Raw genomic sequence first — 24,695 nt, 5'->3', positions numbered from 1 at the left:
CCCAAAGCGAACCCTGCTGAACACAAACCAAACCCTAACAAACCCGAACCTCCCCCGTAACAAGGGGAGAAAGCTGTGACTGATTTAAACTCATAACCATGAGACGTTCTGAGCGGGGGGGGGGGGAAACGAGCCAGCCACAAATATCATTGGTTGGGAGACGGAGCGAGGGCGGAGCTTCCGTCTTATGTAGCTTGGTGAAATGGAAACCACTCGCCTTCCCGTCGGTTGCTAGGCAGAATGGAAAACGTCTGGAAGTGAGAAAAAAAACCCTGCCGTAACCCGGAAGTGACATAATTCCGTCAGAGCGTGTTGATGTTTGGACTGGTCGTACTGGAAAACGGGAAGACGGACTCGGTTTGTTTTTCTTCTCCCAGTCACTCAAAACCAGTAGAGCTGTTGGTTCTGTGGTTGGATTCCGTCAGATAAGAGTCTAAGGTCGAAAACTAGACCGGAAAGACCAAGCTGAAAGGTAAAGAACACGGAAAAATTAATCTAGAAAGGGAGGAACCGTCACCCCTTTGACCCCCTCCCTAACACACACACACATACACACACCATGACGATTCTTCCGAAGAAGAAGCCGAACTCGGGTGTCGGGGTCTCGGATCATGCCGACGACAACGACCGCCGGAGCGGCCCAGACCCGCACCAGCACCCCCATGCGCACGGAGGGCGGACGGGAACCCGGCCGAGGGCTTCTCCTCCCCCGTGGTCCTACCAGCCCGCGCCGCCTTCGGCCAGGGACGACAGGCGGAACATCGAGGCCAGCTCCCGGCCGCAGCAGGCCTCTCCCCCGCCTGTCGGCTCCGTTTCTCCCGTAGGACCGGTTGACGGCAGAGACAGCAGCGGAGGGATAATTGCCGGTTCCCGGGGAGAACTTGTCGTGTCAGCCGGCGTTGGTTGCGGTGGAGGTATCGGCAGCTGCTGCTCGGGGCCCGGGCTTAGCAAGAGACGGCGGCAGGCCGGCACCTGCTCCGGCGGGGTAGTGGCTCTTGCCGGGGGAGGCCAGCCGGGGGTGACCGGGCCAGGTGGAGTTGGGTCCAGCCAAGAGTCGGAGGAAGGAGCGGGAGGGAACAACAGCGAGGATGAATACGAAAACGCCGCTAGGCTGCAGTCCATGGACCCGGCTACCGTGGAACAGGTACTATTAATGCGCCAACACCAGTAGGTTCGAACCCAACAACTGCTGTGCTGACAGAGGGGTGACAGGAAAGAGGGGTGGAATGGTCATTGTTGCTAGACAACTGACAGAGAGAGAATGATGACAGAGAAGTGACAGATATCTGAACAGCTATGACTGATGGCTGCTTGACCAGAACTCTGGTGTCGGTGGTCCAGCACAGAGAAACACGACAGAAGTCTAGGACTTTGGTTGTGTTGATTGGGCTGTGTTCAGCACACACACACACACACACACACACACACACACACACACACACACACACACACACACACACACACACACACACACAGAGCTCATCAGCAGTTAGAGCTGCAGGTAGAATATGGGTTAACAACACTGTTGTGTGCAGCGTGACAAACCCTGGGTGGATGGAGTTAGGAGAAAATTTACATATTCCATTGTTTAAATATTCGTTGTATTTATAAAGGCCAACAGAATTTCTTTTTCACACTTTTGTTCATAGCCAGTGAGTGCGCGCAAACACACACACACACACACACACACAAACTGTTAACCACTGTGTGGACAGCGAGATCTAGAATACTTGTCAATAAACAAAGCCATAAGTTTGTGTGTGTGTGTGTGTGTGTGTGTGTGTGTGTGTGTGTGTGTGTGTGTGTGTGTGTGTGTGTGTGTCTCCAGCAGTAGAGATGTATGTGGAAATATCTGCTTCATTCACACTTAAACACCAAAGCAGGTTGTCAGTTGAGAGCACACACAGAAGGCCGTCGGTCTGCGTGTGTACTGAACATGTGTAATGTGGAGATGGAAGTGCTTCCTCTGACAGACACGCACAGGAACCAGATCATGTTCAGTAATAAAACACATGCACAGTTTTCACATTTTCCTCCATTCTGGGTTAGTCATGAATGTTCTGGTCAGTATGTGGATATAATGTGGACATGGTGATGTGAGACCAGGTGTGTTGTGGTTGTGGTAATGTGGTGATATAAGTACAGTGTTGTCGTTCGCTGGTCTTAAAGGCTGCATTACAGTAAAGTGAGGCAGTTTTCTGAACTTATTCCACTGTTTTAGTGACATGAACATGAATGTCCCTACCTGCTTAGTCACCATATCCACATGACTAGTGATCATTTAGCAACATGTTCTGGTGTGTGAATATCTTATGAAAGCACTGACAGACATCCACCCAACATCACACATGATCCATGTGGAGGTGTTCAGTCAGAGACACCCACCATCTTCTGTCCTAGTTCATTTTTTGTCTTCCTGTGTTAAACTAAACCCTGTTGACCCATAACAAGCCTCCCTCCAAGTAGTCATCATGTGTTCTGCACAGTACTAATGTTTATTATGCTGTTCTGATGAATCTGGCAGCAGAATATAGTAGCTCACCGCCATCTTTAAGCAGGCAGAGTTTGAGGAAAACAGCAGTTTTATTGTAATGGTAACTTATCACACTCTTTAAACTCGATGCCCTGCTTCCTGTCAAGAACACTACTGGAAAAGATGTGATATTAAAATATGTTGACGCCACGAGCTTATCTCTCAACACAGAAGAGTTTCTCTGTCATCTGTCATCATTCTATCTCTCTGTCGCTTTTCTATCATCCGTCATCATTCTATCTCTGTCGCTTATCTGTCATCCATCATCATTCTATCTCTCTATTACTTCTCTATCATCTGTCTTCATGTTGTCTCTGTCGCTTTTCTGTCATCTGTCATCGTGCTGTCTCTCTGTCGCTTTTCTGTCATCTGTCATCATTCTATCTCTGTCTCTTTTCTATCATCCGTCATCATTCTATCTCTATTACTTCTCTATCATCCGTCATCATTCTATCGCTGTAACTTTTCTGTCATCCATCATCATTCTATCTCTTACTTCTCTATCATCCGTCATCATTCTATCTCTTACTTCTCTATCATCCGTCATTATCCTGTCTTTCTGTCACTTTTCTATCATCCGTCATCGTGCTGTCTCTGTCGCTTTTCTGTGATCTGTCATCATTCTATCTCTGTCTCTTCTCTATCATCCGTCATTATTCTATCTCTGTAACTTTTCTGTCATCCATCATCATTCTATCTCTTACTTCTCTATCATCCGTCATTATCCTGTCTTTCTGTCACTTTTCTATCATCTGTCATCGTGCTGTCTGTCGCTTTTCTGTCATCTGTCATCATTCTATCTCTGTCTCTTCTCTATCATCCGTCATCATTCTATCTCTCTATTACTTCTCTATCATCTGTCATCATGCTGTCTCTTTGTCGCTTTTCTATCATTTGTCATCATGCTGTCTCTCTGTCACTTTTCTGTCATCCATCATCATTCTATCTCTCTATTACTTCTCTATCATCTGTCATCATGTTGTCTCTGTCACTTTTCTGTCATCTGTCGTCATGCTGTCTCTCTGTCGCTTTTCTGTCATCCGTCATCATTCTATCTCTCTGTTACTTCTCTATCATCCATCATCATTCTATCTCTCTATTACTTCTCTATCATCTGTCATCATGTTGTCTCTGTCACTTTTCTGTCATCTGTCGTCATGCGGTCTCTCTGTCGCTTTTCTGTCATCCGTCATCATTCTATCTCTCTGTTACTTCTCTATCATCCATCATCATGCTGTCTCTCACTTTTCTGTCATCCATCATCATTCTATCTCTCTATTACTTCTCTATCATCCGTCATCATTCTATCTCTCTATTACTTCTCTATCATCCGTCATCATTCTATCTCTGTCACTTTTCTGTCATCCGTCATCATTCTATCTCTATTACTTCTCTATCATCCGTCATCATTCTATCTCTGTCACTTTTCTGTCATCTGTCATCATGCTGTCTCTCCGTCGCTTTTCTGTCATCCGTCATCATTCTATCTCTCTATTACTTCTCTATCATCCGTCATCATGCTATCTCTCTATTACTTCTCTATCATCTGTCATGCTGTCTCTCTATTACTTCTCTATCATCCATCATCGTTCTATCTCTCTATTACTTCTCTATCATCCGTCATCATTCTATCTCTCTATTACTTCTCTATCATCCGTCATCATGCTGTCTCTATCACTTTTGTATCATCTGTCATCATGCTGTCTCTATCACTTTTGTATCATCTGTCATCATGCTGTCTCTCTGTCACTTTTCTGTCATCTGTCCTCATTCTATCTCTGTCTCTTTTCTATCATCCATCATCATTCTATCTCTATTACTTCTCTATCATCCATCATCATGCTGTCTCTCTATTCTCTATCATCCGTCATCATGCTATCTCTCTATTACTTCTCTATCATCTGTCATCATGCTGTCTCTCTATTAGTTCTCTATCATCCATCATCGTTCTATCTCTCTATTACTTCTCTATCATCCGTCATCATTCTATCTCTCTATTACTTCTCTATCATCCGTCATCATGCTGTCTCTGTCACTTTTCTGACATCTGTCCTCATTCTATCTCTGTCTCTTTTCTATCATCCATCATCATTCTATCTCTCTATTACTTCTCTATCATCCATCATCATGCTGTCTCTCTATTACTTCTCTATCATCTGTCATCACGCTGTCTCTCTATTACTTCTCTATCATCCATCATCATGCTGTCTCTGTCACTTTTCTGTCATCTGTCATCATGCTGTCTCTGTCACTTTTCTATCATCTGTCATCATGCTGTCTCTTTGTCGCTTTTCTATCATCCGTCATCATTCTATCTCTCGTATTACTTCTCTATCATCTGTCATCATGCCGTCTCTGTCACTCTTCTGTCATCTGTCATCATGCTGTCTCTCTGTCACCTTTCTATCATCCATTCTATCTCTCTATTACTTCTCTATCATCCGTCATCATTCTATCTCTCTTACTTCTCTATCATCCATCATCATGCTGTCTCTCTGTCACTTTTCTATCATCCGTCATCATGCTATCTCTCTATTAATTCTCTATCATCTGTCATCATGCTGTCTCTATTACTTCTCTATCATCCGTTATCATCCTGTCTTTCTGTCACTTTTCTGTCATCCGTCATCATTCTATCTCTGTGTCACTTTTCAGTCATCTGTCATTTTATCTCTCTTTCACTTTTCTATCATCCATCATCATTCTATCTCTCTGTCACCTTTCTATCATCCATCATCATTCTATCTCTCTATTACTTCTCTATCATCCATCATCATTCTATCTGTCACTTTTCTATCATCCATCATCATTCTATCTCTCTGTCACTTTTCTATCATCTGTCATCATACTCTGTCGCTTTTAGATAGAGAGAAAGATGATGATTATTTATCCATCATCATTCTTTCTCTCTATCATCCATCATCATTCTATCTCCCTTGTTACTTTTCTATCATCGTTCTATTTCTCTCACTTTTCTATATCAATCATCATTCTGCATCTGTGATTTATGTGATTTATGATGTTTGTTTTTCTTTCCCTTTATATCTTTCCAAGTGGGAGAGTACTGCTGGCGTCGTGTGTAGCTGCCGCTTCTCCCTCTCATAGCCCCCCTTCCCATCCACCCCTGTATGTCTGTGTTATGTTCATCTGTCGTCTTGTTTCACTCCATTTATTGTAAAGCGACTTTGAGTACTAGAAAAGCGCTATATAAGATTGATTTATTATTATATTCTATCTCCATCACTTTTCTATCATCATCATTCTATCTCTCTTACTTCTCTATCATCCATCATTATTCTATCACTTCTCTATCATCCATCATCATCCTATCTCTCTGTCACTTTTCTACCATCCATCATCATTCTATCTCGCTATCATCCATCATCATTCTAGCTCTCTATCACTACTCTATCATTCATCATCATTCTATCTATCATTTCTCTATCATCCATCGTCATCCTATTTCTCTGTCACTTTTCTATCATCCATCATTCTATCTCTATCACTTCTATCATCCATCATCATCATCCTATTTCTATGCCACTCTTGTACCATCCATCATCATTCTATCTCTCTATCACTTCTCTATCATCCATCATCATTCTATCTCTCTGTCGCTTTTCTATCATCCATCATCATTCTATCTCTGTCACTTTTCTATCATCCATCATTCTGTCTGTCGCTTTTCTATCATCCATCATGATTCTATCTCTGTCGTGTTTCTATCATCCATCATCATTCTATCTCTCTGTCACTTTTCTATCATCCATCATGATTCTATCTCTGTCGTTTTTCTATCATCCATTATCATTCTATTTCTCCATCACTTTTCTATCATCCATCATTATTCTATCTATCACTTCTCTATCATCCATCATGATTCTATCTCCGTCGTGTTTCTATCATCCATCATCATTCTATTTCTCCATCACTTTTCTATCATCCATCATTATTCTATCTATCACTTCTCTATCATCCATCATGATTCTATCTCCGTCGTGTTTCTATCATCCATCATCATTCTATTTCTCCATCACTTTTCTATCATCCATCATTATTCTATCTATCACTTCTCTATCATCCATCATCATTCTATCTCTATCACTTCTTGAAATGCAGGAGAGGAAACGGTGGTGTGTGTTTTGGTACAAACCTTTGTAATAAACATTTATGACAACATGATGTTAAGCTCTAACAAGTACTCTTTTCTGTCTCTTATCTGTGTGTTGTGTTATGTGTTTGTGTGTGTGTTGTGAACTGTGTATCGTGTATGTATTGTGTACTGTATGAATGAATATTGTGTACTGTGTATGTATGTGTGTATGTATATGTACTGCATGTGTGTGTACTTTGTGTATTTATTGTGTACTGTGTGTCTTTTGTACTGTGTGTGTGTATATGTGTGCTGTGTGTGTTGTCAGCAGGAGCACTGGTTTGAGAAGGCTCTTGGGGAGAAGAAAGGTTTCGTCATCAAGAAGATGAAGGAGGATGGAGCCTGTTTGTTCAGAGCAGTGGGTGAGTGCCTCTCAGGTCTCGTCACTATTGCCCCCTAGTGGCTGTTCTCAGATTGGTACGTCATCCCCAGGAGCTCAGGGTTTTGCCTCTTGAGTTTGAAGCCTCTGTAACGAGTGGATAGCGCCGATACTGCAGCCAAAACCCCAGGATCAGCTCCATCCAGCCAATTGTTCCATAGAGTCCCAATCATTTTTTCCAATACTTACCCCTGAAATAATTATTTCTCAGATGTCAAATTTTGTGAATTGTTAACTTTATCATGCAAACACTTTTTTTTCCAGAGTTTGATAAATGTCAGGTCTGTGAAATCTATAAAGAGTTGGGGTTTATTTTTGTGATAGGTCATAACTGAGCACCACAAACAGTGCTTCTGTGCACGCTCATCCCTCTTATGATTCATTTACATCAGGAGGCATACAGGCTGTCCCCGGTATGTCATAGCCTTTGTCACAAACAAAATGCGTCAAACATTACTGAAACTTTAACCAATACACACTTTATTTAGGACACATGACTAGATATTTTTTTTCCCACAATTTGTATAAAGTTTGATGATTTTTGCAGTTCAGTTGCAGAAGGGATCTGACGTGCTGATAATCCGGGAGCTCCGCTCAAAATCCGGTACATTTAAGAAGACATCAGGCCCTGTCGTCATAAAGCTCCATCAACTAATAACTACCAAACTTGGACAACCTAGTAATTATATTAGTAATTATATTTCATTTTAGTACATGTCATGATAAGCAAAATATCATGATTGTTACCGAAAAGTCAGACATTGACAATTCATAAATTGATGACAAAAACATACTATAAATGAAGTTAAACTAATGCTAACCTACTACTACTACTACTTCTACTACTATTCTTGGCTGCTCCCGTTAGGGGGCGCCACAGTGGATCACCCGTTTCCATCTCTTCCTGCCTTCTGCATCTTCCTCTGTCACACCAGCCACCTGCATGTCCTCCCTCACCACATCCATAAACCAACTCTTTGGCCTTCCTTTCCTCTTCCCTGGCAGCTCCATATTCAGCATCCTTCTCCCAATATACTCAGCATCTCTCCTCCACACATGTCCAAACCATCTCAATCTTGCCTCTCTTGCTTTGTCTCCAAACCGTCCAACCTGAGCTGTCCCTCTAATATACTCGTTCCTAATCCTGGCCTTCTTCGTCACTCCCAATGAAAATCTTATCATCTTCATCTCTGCCACCTCCAGCTCCACCTCCTGTCTTTTCCTCAGTGCCATGTTCTGATGTGTAAATATCGTATGAAAGAACCAATAGACAGCCACTAAACATCACCATATGATCCATATGGAGGTGTTCAGTCAGAGACATCCACCATCTTCTCTCCTAGTTAATTTTTTTTCTTCCCTTGCTAAACTCTTCCATGCTCCCCATTATGTTGAACAGTTGACCCCATGTATTTAAACTCATCCACCTTCGTCACCTCTACTCCTTGCATCCTCACCATTCCACTGTCCTCCCTCTCATTCACGCATAGGTATTCCGTCTTGGGCTGACTTGACTTTCATTCCTCTTCTCTCCAGTGCATACAGCCACCTCTCCAGGCTCTTCTCAACCTGCTCCCTACTCTCACTACAGATAACAATGTCATCAGCAAACATCATAGTCCATGGAGACTCCTGCCTGATGTCGTCTGTAAACCTGTCCAGCACCATTGCAAACAAGAAAGGGCTCAGAACTGATCTGTGATGTAATCCCACCTCCACCTTGAACCCATCTGTCATTCCAACCACACAACTCACCATTGTCACACCTCCCTCATACATATCCTGCACCACTCCTCCATACTTCTCTGCCACTCCCCACTTCCTCATACAATACCACACCTACTGTCTCGGCACCCTGTCATATGCTTTCTCTAAACCCACAAAGACACAATGTAACTCCTTCTGACTTTCTCTATACGTCTCCATCAACATTCTCAAAGCAAACATCACATCTTGGGAGAGAGATCCCTCCTCTGTTGCTCTCCCTGAGGTTTCTTCCTATTTTTTCACCCTGTTAAAGGGTTTTTTTAGGGAGTTGTTCCTTATCCGATGACAGGGTCTAAGGACAGGATGTTGTGTGGCTGTTAAGCCCACGGAAGCAAATTTGTAATTTGTGATATTGGGCTATACAAATAAAATTGATTTGATTTGATCTGTGGTGCTCTTTCATGCCATGAAACCATACTGCTGCTCGCTGATCATCACCTCTCCTCTTAACCTAGCTTCTATTACTCTTTCCCATATCTTCATGCTGTGACTGATCAACTTTATACCTCTGTAGTTGCTACAGTTCTGCACATCACCCTTGTTCTTGAAAATCGGTACCAGTATGCTTCTTCTCCACTCCTCAGGCATCCTCTCACTTTCCAGGATTGTGTTAAACAATCTAGTTAAAAACCCCACTGCCATCTCTCCTAAACACCTCCATGCCTCCACAGGTATGTCATCTGGACTAACCACCTTTCCACTGTTCATCCTATTCATAGCTGCCCTCACTTCCTCCTTGCTAATCCACCGTGCCTCCAGATTGACTATCCCCACATCATCCAACCTTCTCTCACTCTCATTTTCTTCATTCATCAGCCCCTCAATTACTCCTTCCACCTTCTCAGCACACGCTCCTCGCTTGTCAACACATTTCCATCTCTATCCTTGATCACCCTAACCTGCTACACATCCTTTGCAGCTTGGTCCCTCTGTCTAGCCAATCGGTACAAGTCCTTTTCACCTTCCTTAGTGTCTAACCTGTAATACAACTCACCATACACCTTTTCCTTTGCCTTTGCCACCTCTCTCTTCACTTTACACTGCATCTCCTTGTACCCCCGTCTACTTTCTTCATCTCTCTGACTATCCCACTTCTTCTTTGCCAACCTCTTCCTCTGTATACTTTGCTGTACTTCCTCATCCCATCACCAAGTCTCACTGTCTTCCTTCCTCTGTCCAGATGACACACCAAGTACCTTCCTAGTTGTCTCCCTCACTATTTCTGTAGTGGTTGCCCAGCCATCTGGCAACTCTTCACTACCACCCAGTGCCTGTCTTAACTCCTCCCTGAACTCCACATAACAGTCTTCCTTCTTCAGCTTCCACCATTTGATCCTTCCTTGGCTCTGCCTTCGCTGTCTTCCTCTTCTTGGTCTCCAAAGTCATCCTACAGACCAGCATCCGATGCTGCCTAGCTACGTTCTCCCCTGTCACCACCTTGCAGTCTCCAATCCCTTTTAGATGGCACCTTCTACATAAGATATAGTCCACCTGTGTGCACTTTTCTCCACTCTTGTACGTCACCCTGTGTTCCTCCCTCTTCTTGAAATATGTATTCACCACAGCCAATTCCGTCCTTTTCACAAAATCCCCCACCATCTGTCCTTCCACATTTCTCTCCTTGACTCCATACCTACCCATCACCTCCTCATCACCTCTGTTCCCTTCACCAACATGCACATTGAAGTCCGCTCCAGTCACCACTCTCTCCTCCTTGGGTACCCTCTCCACCACGTCATCCAACTCTCTCCAGAATTCTTCTCCGTCTTCCATCTCACACCCAACTTGCGGGGTATATGTACTGATAACATTCAGCAATACACCTTCGATTTCCAGCTTCATACTCATCACTCTGTCTGACACTCTCTTCACCTCCAGCACACTCTTGACATACTCTTCCTTCAGAATTACCCCTACCCCATTTCTCCTCCCATCCACACCATGGTAGAAGAGTTTGAACCACCTCTGATGCTCCTGGCCTTCTCTCCATCATATCAGCCAGCTCTCTCCCTTTACCAGTCATAGTGCCAACATTCAAAGTTCCAACTCTCACCTCCACACTCCTACCCTTCCTTCTCTCTCGCTGCCTCTGGACATACCTTCCCCCTCTCCTTCTCCTTCACCCAACAGTAGCATAGTTTCCACTGGCAACATGCTGACCAACAGTGCCGGTGGCGGTCGTTGGTAACACGGGCCTCGACCGACCCTGTATGGAAATCTGATTTTTGATCCGCATATTTGATTTGGCAAAGATTTTACGCCGGATGCCCTCCCTGACGCAACCCTCCCCATTTACCTGTGCTTGGTACCGGCAGTAAGAATGCCCTGGCTTGTGTATCCTCAGTGGCTGGGTTAAAACAAATGCCAACCAAATAGTAAAAATTAATACCATATCAGTTAATAGGTGATGATTAATAGTTACTGAAACAGTAATAATGATTGTCATAATCATCAAAAAAATTACTGTCAGAATTTTTTGGAATCAGTACTGTAATTCACATTAAACAGGATGAAATATCCTTACACTACAAGGCCGTTATTTAAAGATCATTTGAGACAGTTTAGGTAAGGCTGATAAGTTTGACAAGATACCAAGTTATGCTGTAATAAATTATGGGAGTTATGTTTTCTGCAGCAAAAAATTCCCTCTCAACAAACTAATTGTTTTTAACATGTTCGGTGTATTATGAGCCATAACAAAATCTGAGTACTTGATACTCATTTGTAACTAGAGGATTGCACTCAGTAGAGTGCAGATCTCCACCAGTCACACATATCTCCCCTTTTCCGTGGGTGGCACGGTTGCTCAGGGGTTAGCACTGTTCCTCACAGCAAGAAGGTCCCTGGGTTCAAACCCCAGGCCATCCCAGGTCCTTTCTGTGTGGAGTTTGCATGTTCTCCCCGTGTCTGCGTGGGTGTCCTTCCACCATCAAAATGACTTGCATGTTAGGGTTATACTCCTGCCTGTGCCCCTGACAGAGGCATAGAAAGAAGAACCGGAGTTGGTCCCTGGGTGCTGCAGCTGCCCACTGCTTGTAGCTACAGTGCGTTTTGGGATGGCTTAAATGCAGAGGATGAATTTCCCCACAGAGATCAATTAAGTAAATCTTATCTTCTCCGCTGCTCGGACTTGGAGACAAACCCTTTTTTCGCCCACCGGGAGAAGGAAATACACAAACACATGGACAGAAAAACCAGTGTTTTTCCTGCCATTATAAGACTTTTGAGCAGTGCCAAAGTTGACTGAATAGGAAATATAGGGGAAAAAAACCTGTTAATATGCAGCACTTCCTAGGGTCCGCGGTGGTGTAGCGGTCTAAGCATTGGCTTTGTGTCAATGCAGTTGCCCACTGGGGACCGGGGTTTTCACCCCGGTCTCGTCAGATCCGACTATGGTCGGACTCGATGAAGCAGCAATAATTGGCAACACTGTCTTCGGGAGGGGGGCGGAGTCGGCTTGTGTTCGTCACATAAATGCGTCTTTGTGTGTGTCGGAAAAAGCAGTGGTTCAGCCTGGATTCGCCTGGTCACGAAAGTGGTGAGGCGTCTCCTTTGAGCCTGCCGGCCGAAGAGATACAGTTGGCGAACGCATGCAGTATGAGAGAGGGTGTTTGAACTAAAATAGGGATCAATTGGCCACGAAATTGGGAGAAAAAGGGAAAAATCTGAAACAAATTTATAAAAAAAAAAATGCAGCACTCAAGCTAAAAAAATGTACCGGGTAAAAACGTTTTGCCTGTCAGTCTGTGGATGTGCAGCCTCCTTGGTAGACCCTCACACAAAAGTGACCAAGTCTGACATGAAATGACAGATCAGGCTATCATGATTTCAAAGCCCTTATTAAAAGACTTCAAATGTGTTTAACCGTCAGGGTTTTCATGATATAAAATGAATGAAGGTGAATGGCTGCTCTGCTGATTGACTTTCATTCATAAAACTATAGTAAGAAAACATCTCAGCCATGGGAAATGTGTTATTGTAGCTACTGAGATGATTTCCAGTGTGACTGTGGTTAGTCTTACTCTTGAAATCGTATTTTTATAGCAGTTTTAACATCGTGGATTCCGTCCTGGCCGTGGAAGAACGGATCAACTCTTTACCCTTGTGGAAGTGCTCTGGGATGCATGGGAGTTTGACCAGCCAGTCTACATGTGTTTTGTGAACTTGGAGTAGGCTTACAACCGTGTACCCCGGGACACTCTGTGGGGGGTACTGCGGGAGTATGGGGTACCGGGACAGTTGCTACAAGCCACCCGGTCCTTGTATAACCAAAGTGAGAGCTGTGTCTGCATTCTTGGCACAAAGTCAAACACATTTTCAGTGGGTGTCGGACTCTGCCAAGGTTGTCCCTTGTCTCCGATTCTGTTTGTGATATTCATCGACAGGATCTCAAGACGCAGCCAAGGTGAGGAGTGTGTCCGTTTTGGGAACCTCAGAATTGCATCTCTGCTCTTTCCAGATGATGTGGTTTTGTTGGCTTCATCAGAACGCGACCTCCGGCGCACACTGGGGTGGTTTGCAGCTGAGTGTGAAATGGCTGGGATGATGGAAGTCAGCACCTCCAAGTCTGAGGCCATGGTTCTCTACCAGAAAATGGTGGATTGCTCCCTCCGGGTTGGGGATGAGTTGCTGCCCCAAGTGAAGGAGTTCAAGTATCTCGGGTTCTTGTTCACGAGTGAGGGTAGGATGGAGTGTGAGATTGATAGATTGGTGCAGCATCAGCAGTAATGCGGATATTGTACCGGACCGTTGTGGTGAAGAGGGAGCTGAGTCGGAAGGCAAAGCTCTCAATTTACCAGTCAATCTTCGTTCCAATGCTCACCTATGGTCTTGAGCTTTGGGTAGTGACTGACAGGGTGAGATCGCCGATATGAGCGGATGAAATGAGTTTCCTCCATAGGGTGTCTGGGCTCAGCCTTAGAGATAGGGTGAGGAGCTCAGACATCCGGATGGAGCTTGGAGTAGAACTGCTGCTCCTTCGGAACGCCTTGGGATCCCCCGCGAGGAGCTGGAGGGCGTTGCTGTGGAGAGGGACATCTGGAGTGCCCTACTTAGCTTGCTGCTACCGCAGCCCGACCCCGGAAAAGCGGCTGAAGATGAGATGAGATGAGTTTTAACATTGGAGACTATGGCACTGCATGGTTGGCGAAGTGAATAAGGTGAATTATTGTTGGTTCATCAGTGTTCCTCCAGTTCTCCTGTGCTGAGATCAGCAGTGAATGATCTGCTGGCTTGTGAAATATGATCGACTTCTCATTTACTTTCAAGACTCTGACCCGAATACATAATGTCTTGGGGTTTAACACTGTTGCTGCCCGATCTGACTCAACTGTACATGTATCGTTACAGTACTATGGAGCCCAAGAGGTGACATGAACATCATTTTTTAATTCATACGTGCACTTTAGTAAGTCACACACGCACTTTACTAACGCTTGGTTCATGCTCGACGCAGTGTCCCCGGCGTGAGAGTGCGCACGCCAAAATGATGCCATCACATCATGTTGAGTACGAGGCTCCGCAAGTTGTCGTGCATGCTTGCTTGGGCACCTCTGAATTTTTGTGACTGGGCGCGCACTGCACTTTTAATTTCCTGATTGGCGCTTTCAAAGGTAGACTGGCTGAGCAGGTACGCCTGTAGAGACACCACTACAACCCTCAAGAGACAACACAACACATGTTAACGTCAGATTCTGAGCGCGGAAGTTCAAACCCACATGCAATGAGAAGGAAGACAACCTAAAAAATGGAGAACAATAGTCCCTGGACAGACGAAGAAGCGAACTGTCTCATAGCTCTTTGGGGGGATGCCACAGTCCATTTTCCCACCAGTCAGTCAACACTTTTCGGGTTGCACCACACCTCGTGCTGCCTAGCGAAGGCTGCCATGACTGCAGCACTTAACATTGTGGCATATACCAGCCTCCTCCATCGCTGATATTGTCTGGTGCGACGGAGGAGTTCTGCACCGCAGCTTGACAGCGCCTGAAGGGTGAGATGACACATCTCCATGGTGGTTTGTTGTTGTCTGTCTGCACAGAAGTCGCCAGCATATTACGTCACATAACACACGTGCAATGTACCCACGCCTACGTCGTTACCACAGCAACCAATGCAGATCGGTCGATGATGTGGCTGCAGTCTGAACAAAGCCAAATCCAATCGCTTGCAAATAACAGTCTGGACGGTCAGTCCTAAAGATCAGATTTGAGAAAGAAATCGGGTTTCCCTGCAGTCAAAACAGGGCCAAAGGTGGTTTGGAAGAAGCACTATGTTTGGAAGAAGCCCATTGTAGTGATGCACAGGTCAGGGTTTTTTAATATCTGCACCCACCCCACCCGTTATGAGAGTCAATCTGCACCGCCCGACCCACTAAAATATGCTCTAATTTACCACCCGAACCCTTTACTGTTACCCGCTGCCGAATGGGAAGAGGTCTTGATTGACATTGTTGGTCTTTATGAAGCTGCATCAAGAGACTGCAGGTTTGCAATTCTGCTTGTAGAAGTAGCTTTTGTCACACATGTTGATACTGCAACAATCATTCAGTTCCTAACAGCGATCTTCTCACGAGAGGGAAATCCAAGAGAACTAGTTAATGATAATGGAACCCAGTTTATCTCTGCTGAGTTCAAGGACTTTCTCAAACAGAGAAATTGTTCACCTGAAATCATCTGTATACTACCCCCATGCGAATGGAGAAGTTGAGAGGTTCAACAGCATGCTGAAAGACTGTCTGCAGACTGCCTCAATACAATCCTTTCTTATGGCTCACAAAGCAACTCCTCATTCACCCACTGGAGTAAGCCCATCACAACAACTCTGTGGAGGGCAAATGAGAAAAAACTCAAAATCCTGGATGTAGCTCCTGCTCCTGTAGATGAGGGTGCTGTAAGAGAAAGAGTAGAGGAGAAACAGGACAAATCAAGACAGTATACACATAAGAAGAGATGTGCAAATGTGCTTTCAGCCTGGTGATCAAGTACGGGCGAGCATGCCACGGAAGGCCAAGAAAGGAGAACAAAAGTTCACACAACCAAGGATTATGGTGAGAAAGAAGAGCCCTTACACTTACCTGCTGATTGATGGAAGGCTCTAAAATGCATCACACCTCTGCTTTACCAGAATTGAACACGATAATGGACAATCAGGAACAATTTATTCGTCATTTCATCTTGTGTACTATGTACACAAAGGAAACGACATTCCATTTCCCCCAGCCCACAGCAGTGCAACACAAAAGACAAAAACACATATCCAAAACCACCAAAAACATACAGACAGAGAACAGAGTAAAAAAAAAACCACAAACAACCAACACAGTCCACCCAGTGCAACACAGTCCAAAAACTCCCACCATCCAGGAGAACGAATGCCAGCAAGGACGACTGTTGGAACTGCCGGTCTGCATTGACTAGCAGTTAGCCTAGCCTGCCCCGCTTCCGCGTCCCATCAGACCACCCTTGTTGCTTCCTCTTCAGGCGCAGCTCCAGGCAGGGCCGTGATCCTTGGGTCAATCAGACGCAGCAGACCAGGCTCCCTCAGCCAATCCAAAGCCAGCTCTCCAGCCAGACACCTTCGACACACCTCCTCCACACTGCACACGACGACACAAACGCAGACGCAGACAAAAACACAGCACAGTTGAAGCTAGGCGAGGCCGCCACCAGACCGCCTCGGTGTTTCCTCTCAGGCAAGGCCATGGGCTAGCAGTTAGCTTAGCCTGCCCCACCTCCGTATCCTGTCAGACCGCCCTCGGTACCTCCTCTTCGAGCCCACAGGACGCAACAGACCAAACTCTCAGCTGATCCAGCACTAGCTCTCCCAGCCAAGCGAAATCAATGATCAAAATAAAATCTTCACATGATGACACAAACTTAGACGTGGACAAAGACACTGCATAATCGGTACTGGGTGAGGCCGCTGCAACCGCGAGTCCATGCCGCCATCTTCCCACAATGACAGAGAACTGGTGAATCCCCAACCAGAGACTCATGCTCAACCAGAGTCTAATGAACCAAATAGACCTACCAGGTGTAGGAATCCACCTACGTGGGCGAAGGACTGTGTTCTGGACCAAAAAAAATGCATGCATGCTGTTGACTTCAGTAAGACTGGTTGATTTGTCTGTGGTAAAAGAGTACATAGTCATGCTACGTACAACATTGAGAATGGCATCGTTATATAGGAAGTTACATTGATTTAAAGAGGGAGATGTTGTGTTCACATTGTGTTGTACTGCATTTGCATGTACATGTTGTGGACTGGTTATGACGTCCTGCCACTAGAGGGTGCAGTTGGTCAAGCGAGTGGAGTAGTGGGGAAGTATGAGAGGTGAGAGAAAAACCATGTGTGGTATGGTGTGGAAAAGAAAGACAGGGGCTGGGGGTGGGGGGCTTGTTAAAAACGTGTTGGTGGTAATTATGAAGCACTAACAACATGCACTGACGAAAACCACAATCACAAACTGATGATAAAGCTGCGTGTGTGTGTGTGTGTGTGTGTGTGTGTTTGGGAGAGAGAGGGAAAGAGAGACAGAGAGGGGAAGAGAAGGTGGACTAGTAATGCACAACTGACCCTATTGCAGGTAGTGTTTCTGTAAGTTATTTATAACTTACTCAAAATGCTGCTTTGTCACTTTCTGACCTGCCCGACCGAACCCATGATATTTTCTAGTAAGCTCATTCCAACCCAACCAACCGGTAGGGTTGTGGGTCAACCGATGCATCACGAGCCCATTGCGATCACTGATGGCCACAGCGGCCGTTGCGGTGATCATGGCCCACATGGGCGTCTTCGGTCTGGTCAGCGGCTCACATGATTGGCCACCGCAGCATGACGTCGTGTTGTGTTCCAGCAAAAGTTGCATCTGGTTCAGCTTGCTCGCGGGATGCCGCTGCCTTTTCTTTCTTTTTTTTTGCTGAAACCCCTGCAGCAGGCACTGCTGCAGCCTAAATGCACTGCCCTCATTCAAAATGAACGGGAGGACTTGCATTGCTCAGGCACCACCTGATTCTGTGTGAATGCGCCCTGAGAGAGGCGGAGAGGGTATCAGTCATGTGTGCAGCTGTAGCTGTTTCCTGCTGCGCTGAATCACACACATGCAGTTTTTAATCAGCTGGTCCTCAGCTGATCGCTCCACATGTTTATCTGTGTGATGCTAGCATGGATCTGCCAAGGTATGGCTGGAGCAGCTACCTGGCCCTTCACTGTTACACAAATGACAAAGACCATGTGCAGTTTGGAAAACATTTGTCACTTCCTCCCCAAATATGCCTCTTAGAAGTAGGGACAGAAATGGTCAAAACAGGACATCATCTGCCTGGGGTCAAAGGTTGATTAACTACGCCTGGGCTGATCAGCAGTGAGCTTCTCTGCTAACAGGGGACAGAATGTTCCAGTAACAGAGTGAGCAACGTGATGTCTGCGAAATCACTGCCTCTCTGTCACTCACTCACTCACTCACTCACTCACTCACTCACTCACTCACTCACTCACTCTCACACACACACACACACACACACACACACACACAACTCACTGAGGAGTTTATATGCTGACAGTTTTTCCTGAGGACAGGAGAGAGAGAGAGAGAGAGAGAGAGAGAGAGAGAGAGAGAGAGAGACAGACAGACAGACAGACAGACAGACAGACAGACAGACAGACAGACAGAGAGAGAGACAGACAGAGAGAGAGACAGACAGACAGAGAGAGAGATGTGATTGTAAAAAGGTGCATGTATTCAGAATACATTACAGTCCAACAGCTGATACTCAAACACAGCCATCTCTTTATATCCGCCTCATACAGAAACAAGTTTGAGGAATAAAAGACCATTGAGTGGTCTCAACAAGTATTAGTAAAAACAGAACTTCAAAATAAAATAGCCCAACATAACAAACACAAATTCACCTCGGGGTTTGCAGCAACACAACCTCCTGCCCTTAGACCCTAGCATGGGATGAGGAACAACTCCCTAAAAACCCTTTAACGGGGAGGAAAAACAGGAAGCAACCTCAGGGAGAGCAACAGAGGAGGCGCTCTCTCCCAAGACGCACAACGTGCAGTGGCTGTTGTGTTTACACAGTTTACATCACAAATAAATAAAATGAAACAGAGCCAATAATACAGCCAGGACTTTCCCTCACTACACAAGTTAAAACAAGAAAAACATCTTCATCAACTCCCACTATGGACAATACCACCCCAACTTCTGGAAAAAAGGCCACTTCTGTGTGGAAGCTCTGCTCCCCTGTCGTAGGCCCTCATCATCTTCAGCTCTTCTTCGGGCAGGTTTTTACTTCGGAGCTTTAAACAGTCTCTAGTGCGGCATGTAGACCTCCTGTTGAGCAGCTGAGCTACTGCCTCGGTGTTGTCAAGTCCTGATCCTGCTGAGGCCGCTGTGCTCTGTAGGGTGATGTTCGTGGTGGAAACCAGTTTCTGGGAAAGTCCTGGAGAGCACCAGTCATGGACATCCAGCCTGGCTCCATGAATCAGTGGCTCCTCCGGCAGCAGTAAGAGGAACATCGTCCAGTGCAACACGCTCGTCCACCAAACTCAAGCGTCATCGAGGAGTTGCAATTTCACTTTCTGTACAAGTTTCTTCAGTCTGAAGATTTCCTGCTCAGTAAATGTGGTTACATCCAAATCTCCTGCGTTTTTCATTACGCGTCTGACTGAGTCCACAAAAAGCTGCAAGTCTGGAAAGTAATTTTCCACCTTGACCGCCCTCAAACCCTTGGCGACCTGTAAAAACTTCCTGATCTTCATGAAAGCGTAGCTCCCTTCGGTGTCCACCTGTGTACGAGGAGTGAAAACTAACTCACAGTCTCTTTCTTTTGTGTGCTCCTCAGGTGAAGAAGATGAGGATGGCTTTTTACCTTTTGAAACACTCTGCTTGTGGGCTTCCTTTTAATAGACTTTTTTGATTCTATTTCATCACCCGACAGCATCCCTTCCTCTTCCTCAAGTGCAGACTCTGCCATTCTAACAGCAGTCTGCTGTATTTGCTGCTTCCCACCACAAGTCATGTCTCACCCAGCCAGGTTGCTATTCTCTCTCTCACTGTCTTCATTTTCCTTTTTATTCTGTTCATCCTCCCCTACCTGCTCATCCTGGCCATCAGCTTCCACCTGCTGCTCAAGTCCTGTCACCTTCTCATCGTGGTCACCTTCTTTAACCTTCTCAGCCTGCCCACCTTCCTCCCCTGCCTGCTCAGTCTGTCTGGTTTCCTCATGTTCTCCAGCCTCGGCCTCTTTCTGTTTCAGAGAGACAGACAGACAGACAGACAGACAGACAGACAGACAGAGAGAGAGGTAGTGTGTGTATATGTGACTCAGCTGACTTTATCAGGTGAGTTTGTTTTGTCAAGGCTGGAATGTTGGGAATCTGACCCCAACCACAGACAGACAAACAGACAGAGTGATATATATTTATACAGGTTGACAGATAGGCGGACATATACTTATATGCACACACACACACACACACACACACACACACACACACACACACATATATATATGTACACACATGCATATATAGCGTTTTTTTCCGAAACCGTCAGTGGTGTTCTCATAAGTGCTCAACTAATGAGGAGCGGAATATCAATACAGATGCAGGAAAAAAAAGTTTTAATACATTGCAGTACAGGCCTGTTCCGTGCGTCGCACACTCATCAGCTGCTAATGTGGTTCAACAAAGAAAACACACAGTTTACGTTGCCCAGCGCCACGCCCCTAATTTCGGCTGGACAGCAACCAATCCGATGAGGAAACGTTCAAACTATAACAAACCAATGGGGTAGGTAGTTATGATGCACAGCAACCAATGGAGGGGTAGAAAGGATTACAACTAATGGGGTAAGGGACTGGGGCTTGTTTTGAAAAGCATTTAGGGACCAGGACACTGTTGAAATGGCATACATTTAAAATATAACAAGGTAATTTATGTAAATCATATAGTGGGGCGGTGTTGGGGCACAGTTGGAAGGACAGGCAATTAAAAAAAAAGGCCTCCGGTGTTACGACATCGTGTCCTCTTGAAGGAAAATGCCACACAGAGGGAGTCATCTACTAGGCATCGGTCACAAGAGAAGACAACTACAATATGGACACTTACGTGGGATTAACAGAGGACCCTTTTAAAATGAGGTTTAACGCCCATATGAGTAGCTTCAGACATGAACATGCAAGACATGCAATGGCCTTGAGCCGCCACATTTGGTCATTGGTAAATAAGAATATCGGTTATTCTGTCTCATGGAAAATCCTTACAAAGAGTAGCGCATATTCAGTTAGAGGTAAAAGATGTGACCTGTGCTTGGCAGAGAAGTATTTTATTATTTGCAGACCTGATACGTCCACCTTGAATAATAGAAACAAATTGGCCACCAGCTGTAGACACTGAAAACATATCTCCTTTGTAGCAATAAGTAAAACGTCGTTATTATCCCCCCCCCCATTAGATGATACATACATAACATTTATTAGATGTCTTTTTTTTTTTAACTGCCTGTCCTTCCAACTGTTCCCCAACACCACCCCACTATATGATTTACATAAATCACCTTGTTGTATTTTAAATGTATGCCATTTCAACAGTGTCCTGGTCCATAAATATTTTCAAAACAAGCCCCAGTCCCTTACCCTATTGGTTGTAATGTTTTCTGCCCCACCATTGGTTGCTGTGCATCATAACTACCTACCCCATTGGTTTGTTATAGTTTAAATGTTTCCTCATCTGATTGGTCGCTGTCCAACCAAAATTAGGGGCATGGCGCTGGGCAACGTAAACTGTGTTTTCGTTGTTGAACCACATTAGTAGCTGATGAGTGCGCCATGCATGAAACAGGCCTGTACTGCAATGTATTAAAACTTTTTTCCTGCATCTGTATTGAGATATATATATATATAGATAGATATAGATATGTATATGTAGTATATATAACTTTGTTAAAAGAAACCCTCAGCGGTAGGGAAAGTGTTCAACCAGTAAGGAGCAAAAGAATCCTGTGATTCAGTGATTCAAGTAAATTCTTTATGAGACAGTACAAGCCTGTTTCATGCCATAAGCAATCATCAGCTGTCTTCCATCAGCTGTCTTCCGCTTCCCCACCCCGCCCTGCTTCCGCATCCTGTCAGACCGGCCTCGGCGTTTCCTCGGGCGCAGCTCCAGGCAGGGGCCGTGGTCCCCGGACCCTCTGGACGAAGCAGACCAAGCTTTCCCAGCCGATCCAGCGCCAGCTCTCCAAACCAGACATCCTCAACACACCTCCCTGCAGTCCTCATGACAACATCAAAAACACCACAGTCAACGCCTGGTGAGGCTGCCGCCAGACCACCCTCGGTGTTATCGGAACTACCAGTCTGCATAGGCTAGCAGTTAGCTTAGCCTGCCCCGCTCTCCCAGCCGATCCAGTGCCAGCTCTCCCAGCCGTCAAACAAAGACAAAACTTAGACGCAGATGTGGACAAAGACACTGCATGGACAGTACTGGGTGAGGGCTGCCACAAATGTGAATTCACGCAGCCATCTTCCCACACTGGCACTGGGTGAGGCCGCTGCAAATGCGAATTTGCACAGCCATCTTCCCACACTGGAAGTGGAAAAAAATTCTATTCACTTCCATCCATAAAAGGCAATGACATGGAAGAGGTCCATTTTAAAGGCGCTGTTCATGTATGCCAGACAGATCTGAAGCAGTGGATGATGGAGATCTGTCATGACAGCAAAAAGCTTGCGGTGGATGATGGTGATCGGGACAATTTGCACTTTCTTCCCGAGCTTGTCCCTCATATCAGACGAATGGCATGCTACCTGCCTGTTTGGACAGGCACAATGGTGAAAACCTTACAGCAATTGCTGCCAGTGTTGAGGCAGAATTCAGTAATATCAAATATGGTCTCTTCAAGCATGATTACTTGCCAGTCTGTGTAGACTGCTTCATTGTCCATCACCTACGGCATATTGAAGGCAAGATGAAGCTGTCCTCTGCACCTGTGACGATTTTAGCACACACTGGAAAAAATATCTTAAAGGTGGAGGAATCCAGATCAGGTCATGGGACGCAGCATCAGGAGGTACTTGCAATATCATAAGATGAACATACAATGGCAGGAGAGAGCAATCTACCAAGGGATGAATTTGTTGAAAACTGGAGAGGCCTTGCTCTTCCACCTAAAAAGAGGAGTTCTTCCTACCTTAATCCTTGCCCTGAGTGGTCACATGTAGACCCTAACTTGAAAAGAAAACAAACCAAAGTTTGTCTTCTAAGAAATGGCAACCTCATGGCCAAAGAGCCTGTTAAAGTCAGCAAAACCCGTCTGTGTGTAAACAATACTTGTGCCTTTGGTCAGTGCTCCTCCTCACACTTTTGCTGAAGCATAGGACATTCAAGGGAAATCCGTCTGCTCCATGTCAGTGTTAACATTTAACCAGCAGGGAATGGGTCATCTACAAGCTGCACTGGAAGATTGACTACTACTCCATCCATCCACATGTTTGAGGCCATTGAAGTTACCTGGTGAGGGCCCAGACAGCTTGAAACGTGACACTTCATCATTGAAATTGCTCTGCCATGGCTCAGTCACACACAGCTACACTACCAGACGACTATTATGCGTAGAAACAGGTGTGGACACTAATTATCCACTGTCTGAATTTCCAGTCAACTTCAACTACACAAAGAATCATTCACACTACCAGGAATTGTTGCCTTCATATCAGGGCCATCGAGGGATGCCCTTGGTCACTATGTGGCCTACTGCAGAAGATCCTCCTTGATCTGATGATAATGGTGTGCAGGTTGACGTCACTGCCTATAAAATATAATGCTTAATATCTCAAAAACCATTAGGCGCTAATGCAGCACTAACGAATGATAATATCTTTATTCATGTTCTGATTGCATGGGGTGGCAACTTCATAGAGGTGAAAAATAGTTATACATGACACAGGACAGTTAGGCTGCCTGCGTGCCCTTTCGCAAGTCACTGTAAAAAAAAAGTGTGAGAAGATGAACTGGGTTGGGGCTATAAAACAGCTTGGTGCTCCACCCACGGATCCTGTAGAATAAAACCGACTCACACCTAGTTCTGTTCTACAGAACATGTGTTATCAGGATTACTGCCAGGTCCTCAATAACGTTCACCTGTCATGTCAGGGTTAGAACGACCTGGCTCCATGGCTGGAATGTCAGGGTTAGAACTGCCTGGCTCCATGGCTGGAATGTCAGGGTTAGAACTGCCTGGCTCCATGGCTGGAATGCCTCACACAACATGTGTTATCAAGATTACTGCCAGGTCCTCGATAACGTTCACCTGTCATGTCAGGGTTAGAACTGCTTGGATCCATGGCTGGAATGTCAGGGTAAGAACTGCCTGGTTCCATGGCTGGAATGCCTCACAGAACATGTGTTATCAAGATTACTGCCAGGTCCTCGATAACGTTCACCGGTCATGTCAGGGTTAGAACTGCTTGGATCCATGGCTGGAATGTCAGGGTAAGAACTGCCTGGTTCCATGGCTGGAATGCCTCACAGAACATGTGTTATCAAGATTACTGCCAGGTCCTCGATAACGTTCACCTGTCATGTCAGGCTTAGAACTGCTTGGATCCATGGCTGGAATGTCAGGGTTAGAACTGCCTGGCTCCATGGCTGGAATGTCAGGGTTAGAACTGCCTGGTTCCATGGCTGGAATGCCTCACAGAACATGTGTTATCAAGATTACTGCCAGGTCCTTGATAACGTTCACCTGTCATGTCAGGGTTAGAACTGCTTGGATCCATGGCTGGAATGTCAGGGTTAGAACTGCCTGGCTCCATGGCTGGAATGTCAGGGTTAGAACTGCCTGGTTCCATGGC

The 24,695-nt window shown here is 45.4% G+C and overlaps 1 protein-coding gene across 3 annotated transcripts in view; it reads left to right on the top strand.

Moving 5' to 3' along the window:
* The first annotated feature begins 320 nt into the window (after positions 1-320).
* The window catches only part of otud5a (OTU deubiquitinase 5a), a 68,410-nt gene continuing 44,035 nt past the window's right edge, over positions 321-24,695 (top strand). For 2 of the 3 annotated variants that reach the window (XR_008809813.1, XM_056274046.1), the window contains exons 1-2: positions 321-1,144; positions 6,955-7,048. Coding sequence is in view for 2 of the 3 variants with exons in the window: in XM_056274046.1 (XP_056130021.1) it covers positions 560-1,144; positions 6,955-7,048 (679 nt within the window). In the remaining variant the exon portion in view is untranslated. The remainder of the gene's footprint in view (positions 1,145-6,954; positions 7,049-24,695) is intronic. The other variant, XM_056274047.1, reaches the window with a different exon arrangement.

Source organism: Lampris incognitus, chromosome 2, assembly GCF_029633865.1.
Source record: "Lampris incognitus isolate fLamInc1 chromosome 2, fLamInc1.hap2, whole genome shotgun sequence".
NCBI lineage: Eukaryota > Metazoa > Chordata > Actinopteri > Lampriformes > Lampridae > Lampris > Lampris incognitus.
Note: the sequence above shows the minus strand (reverse complement) of the source record. Positions and strands in the feature narration are given on the sequence as shown.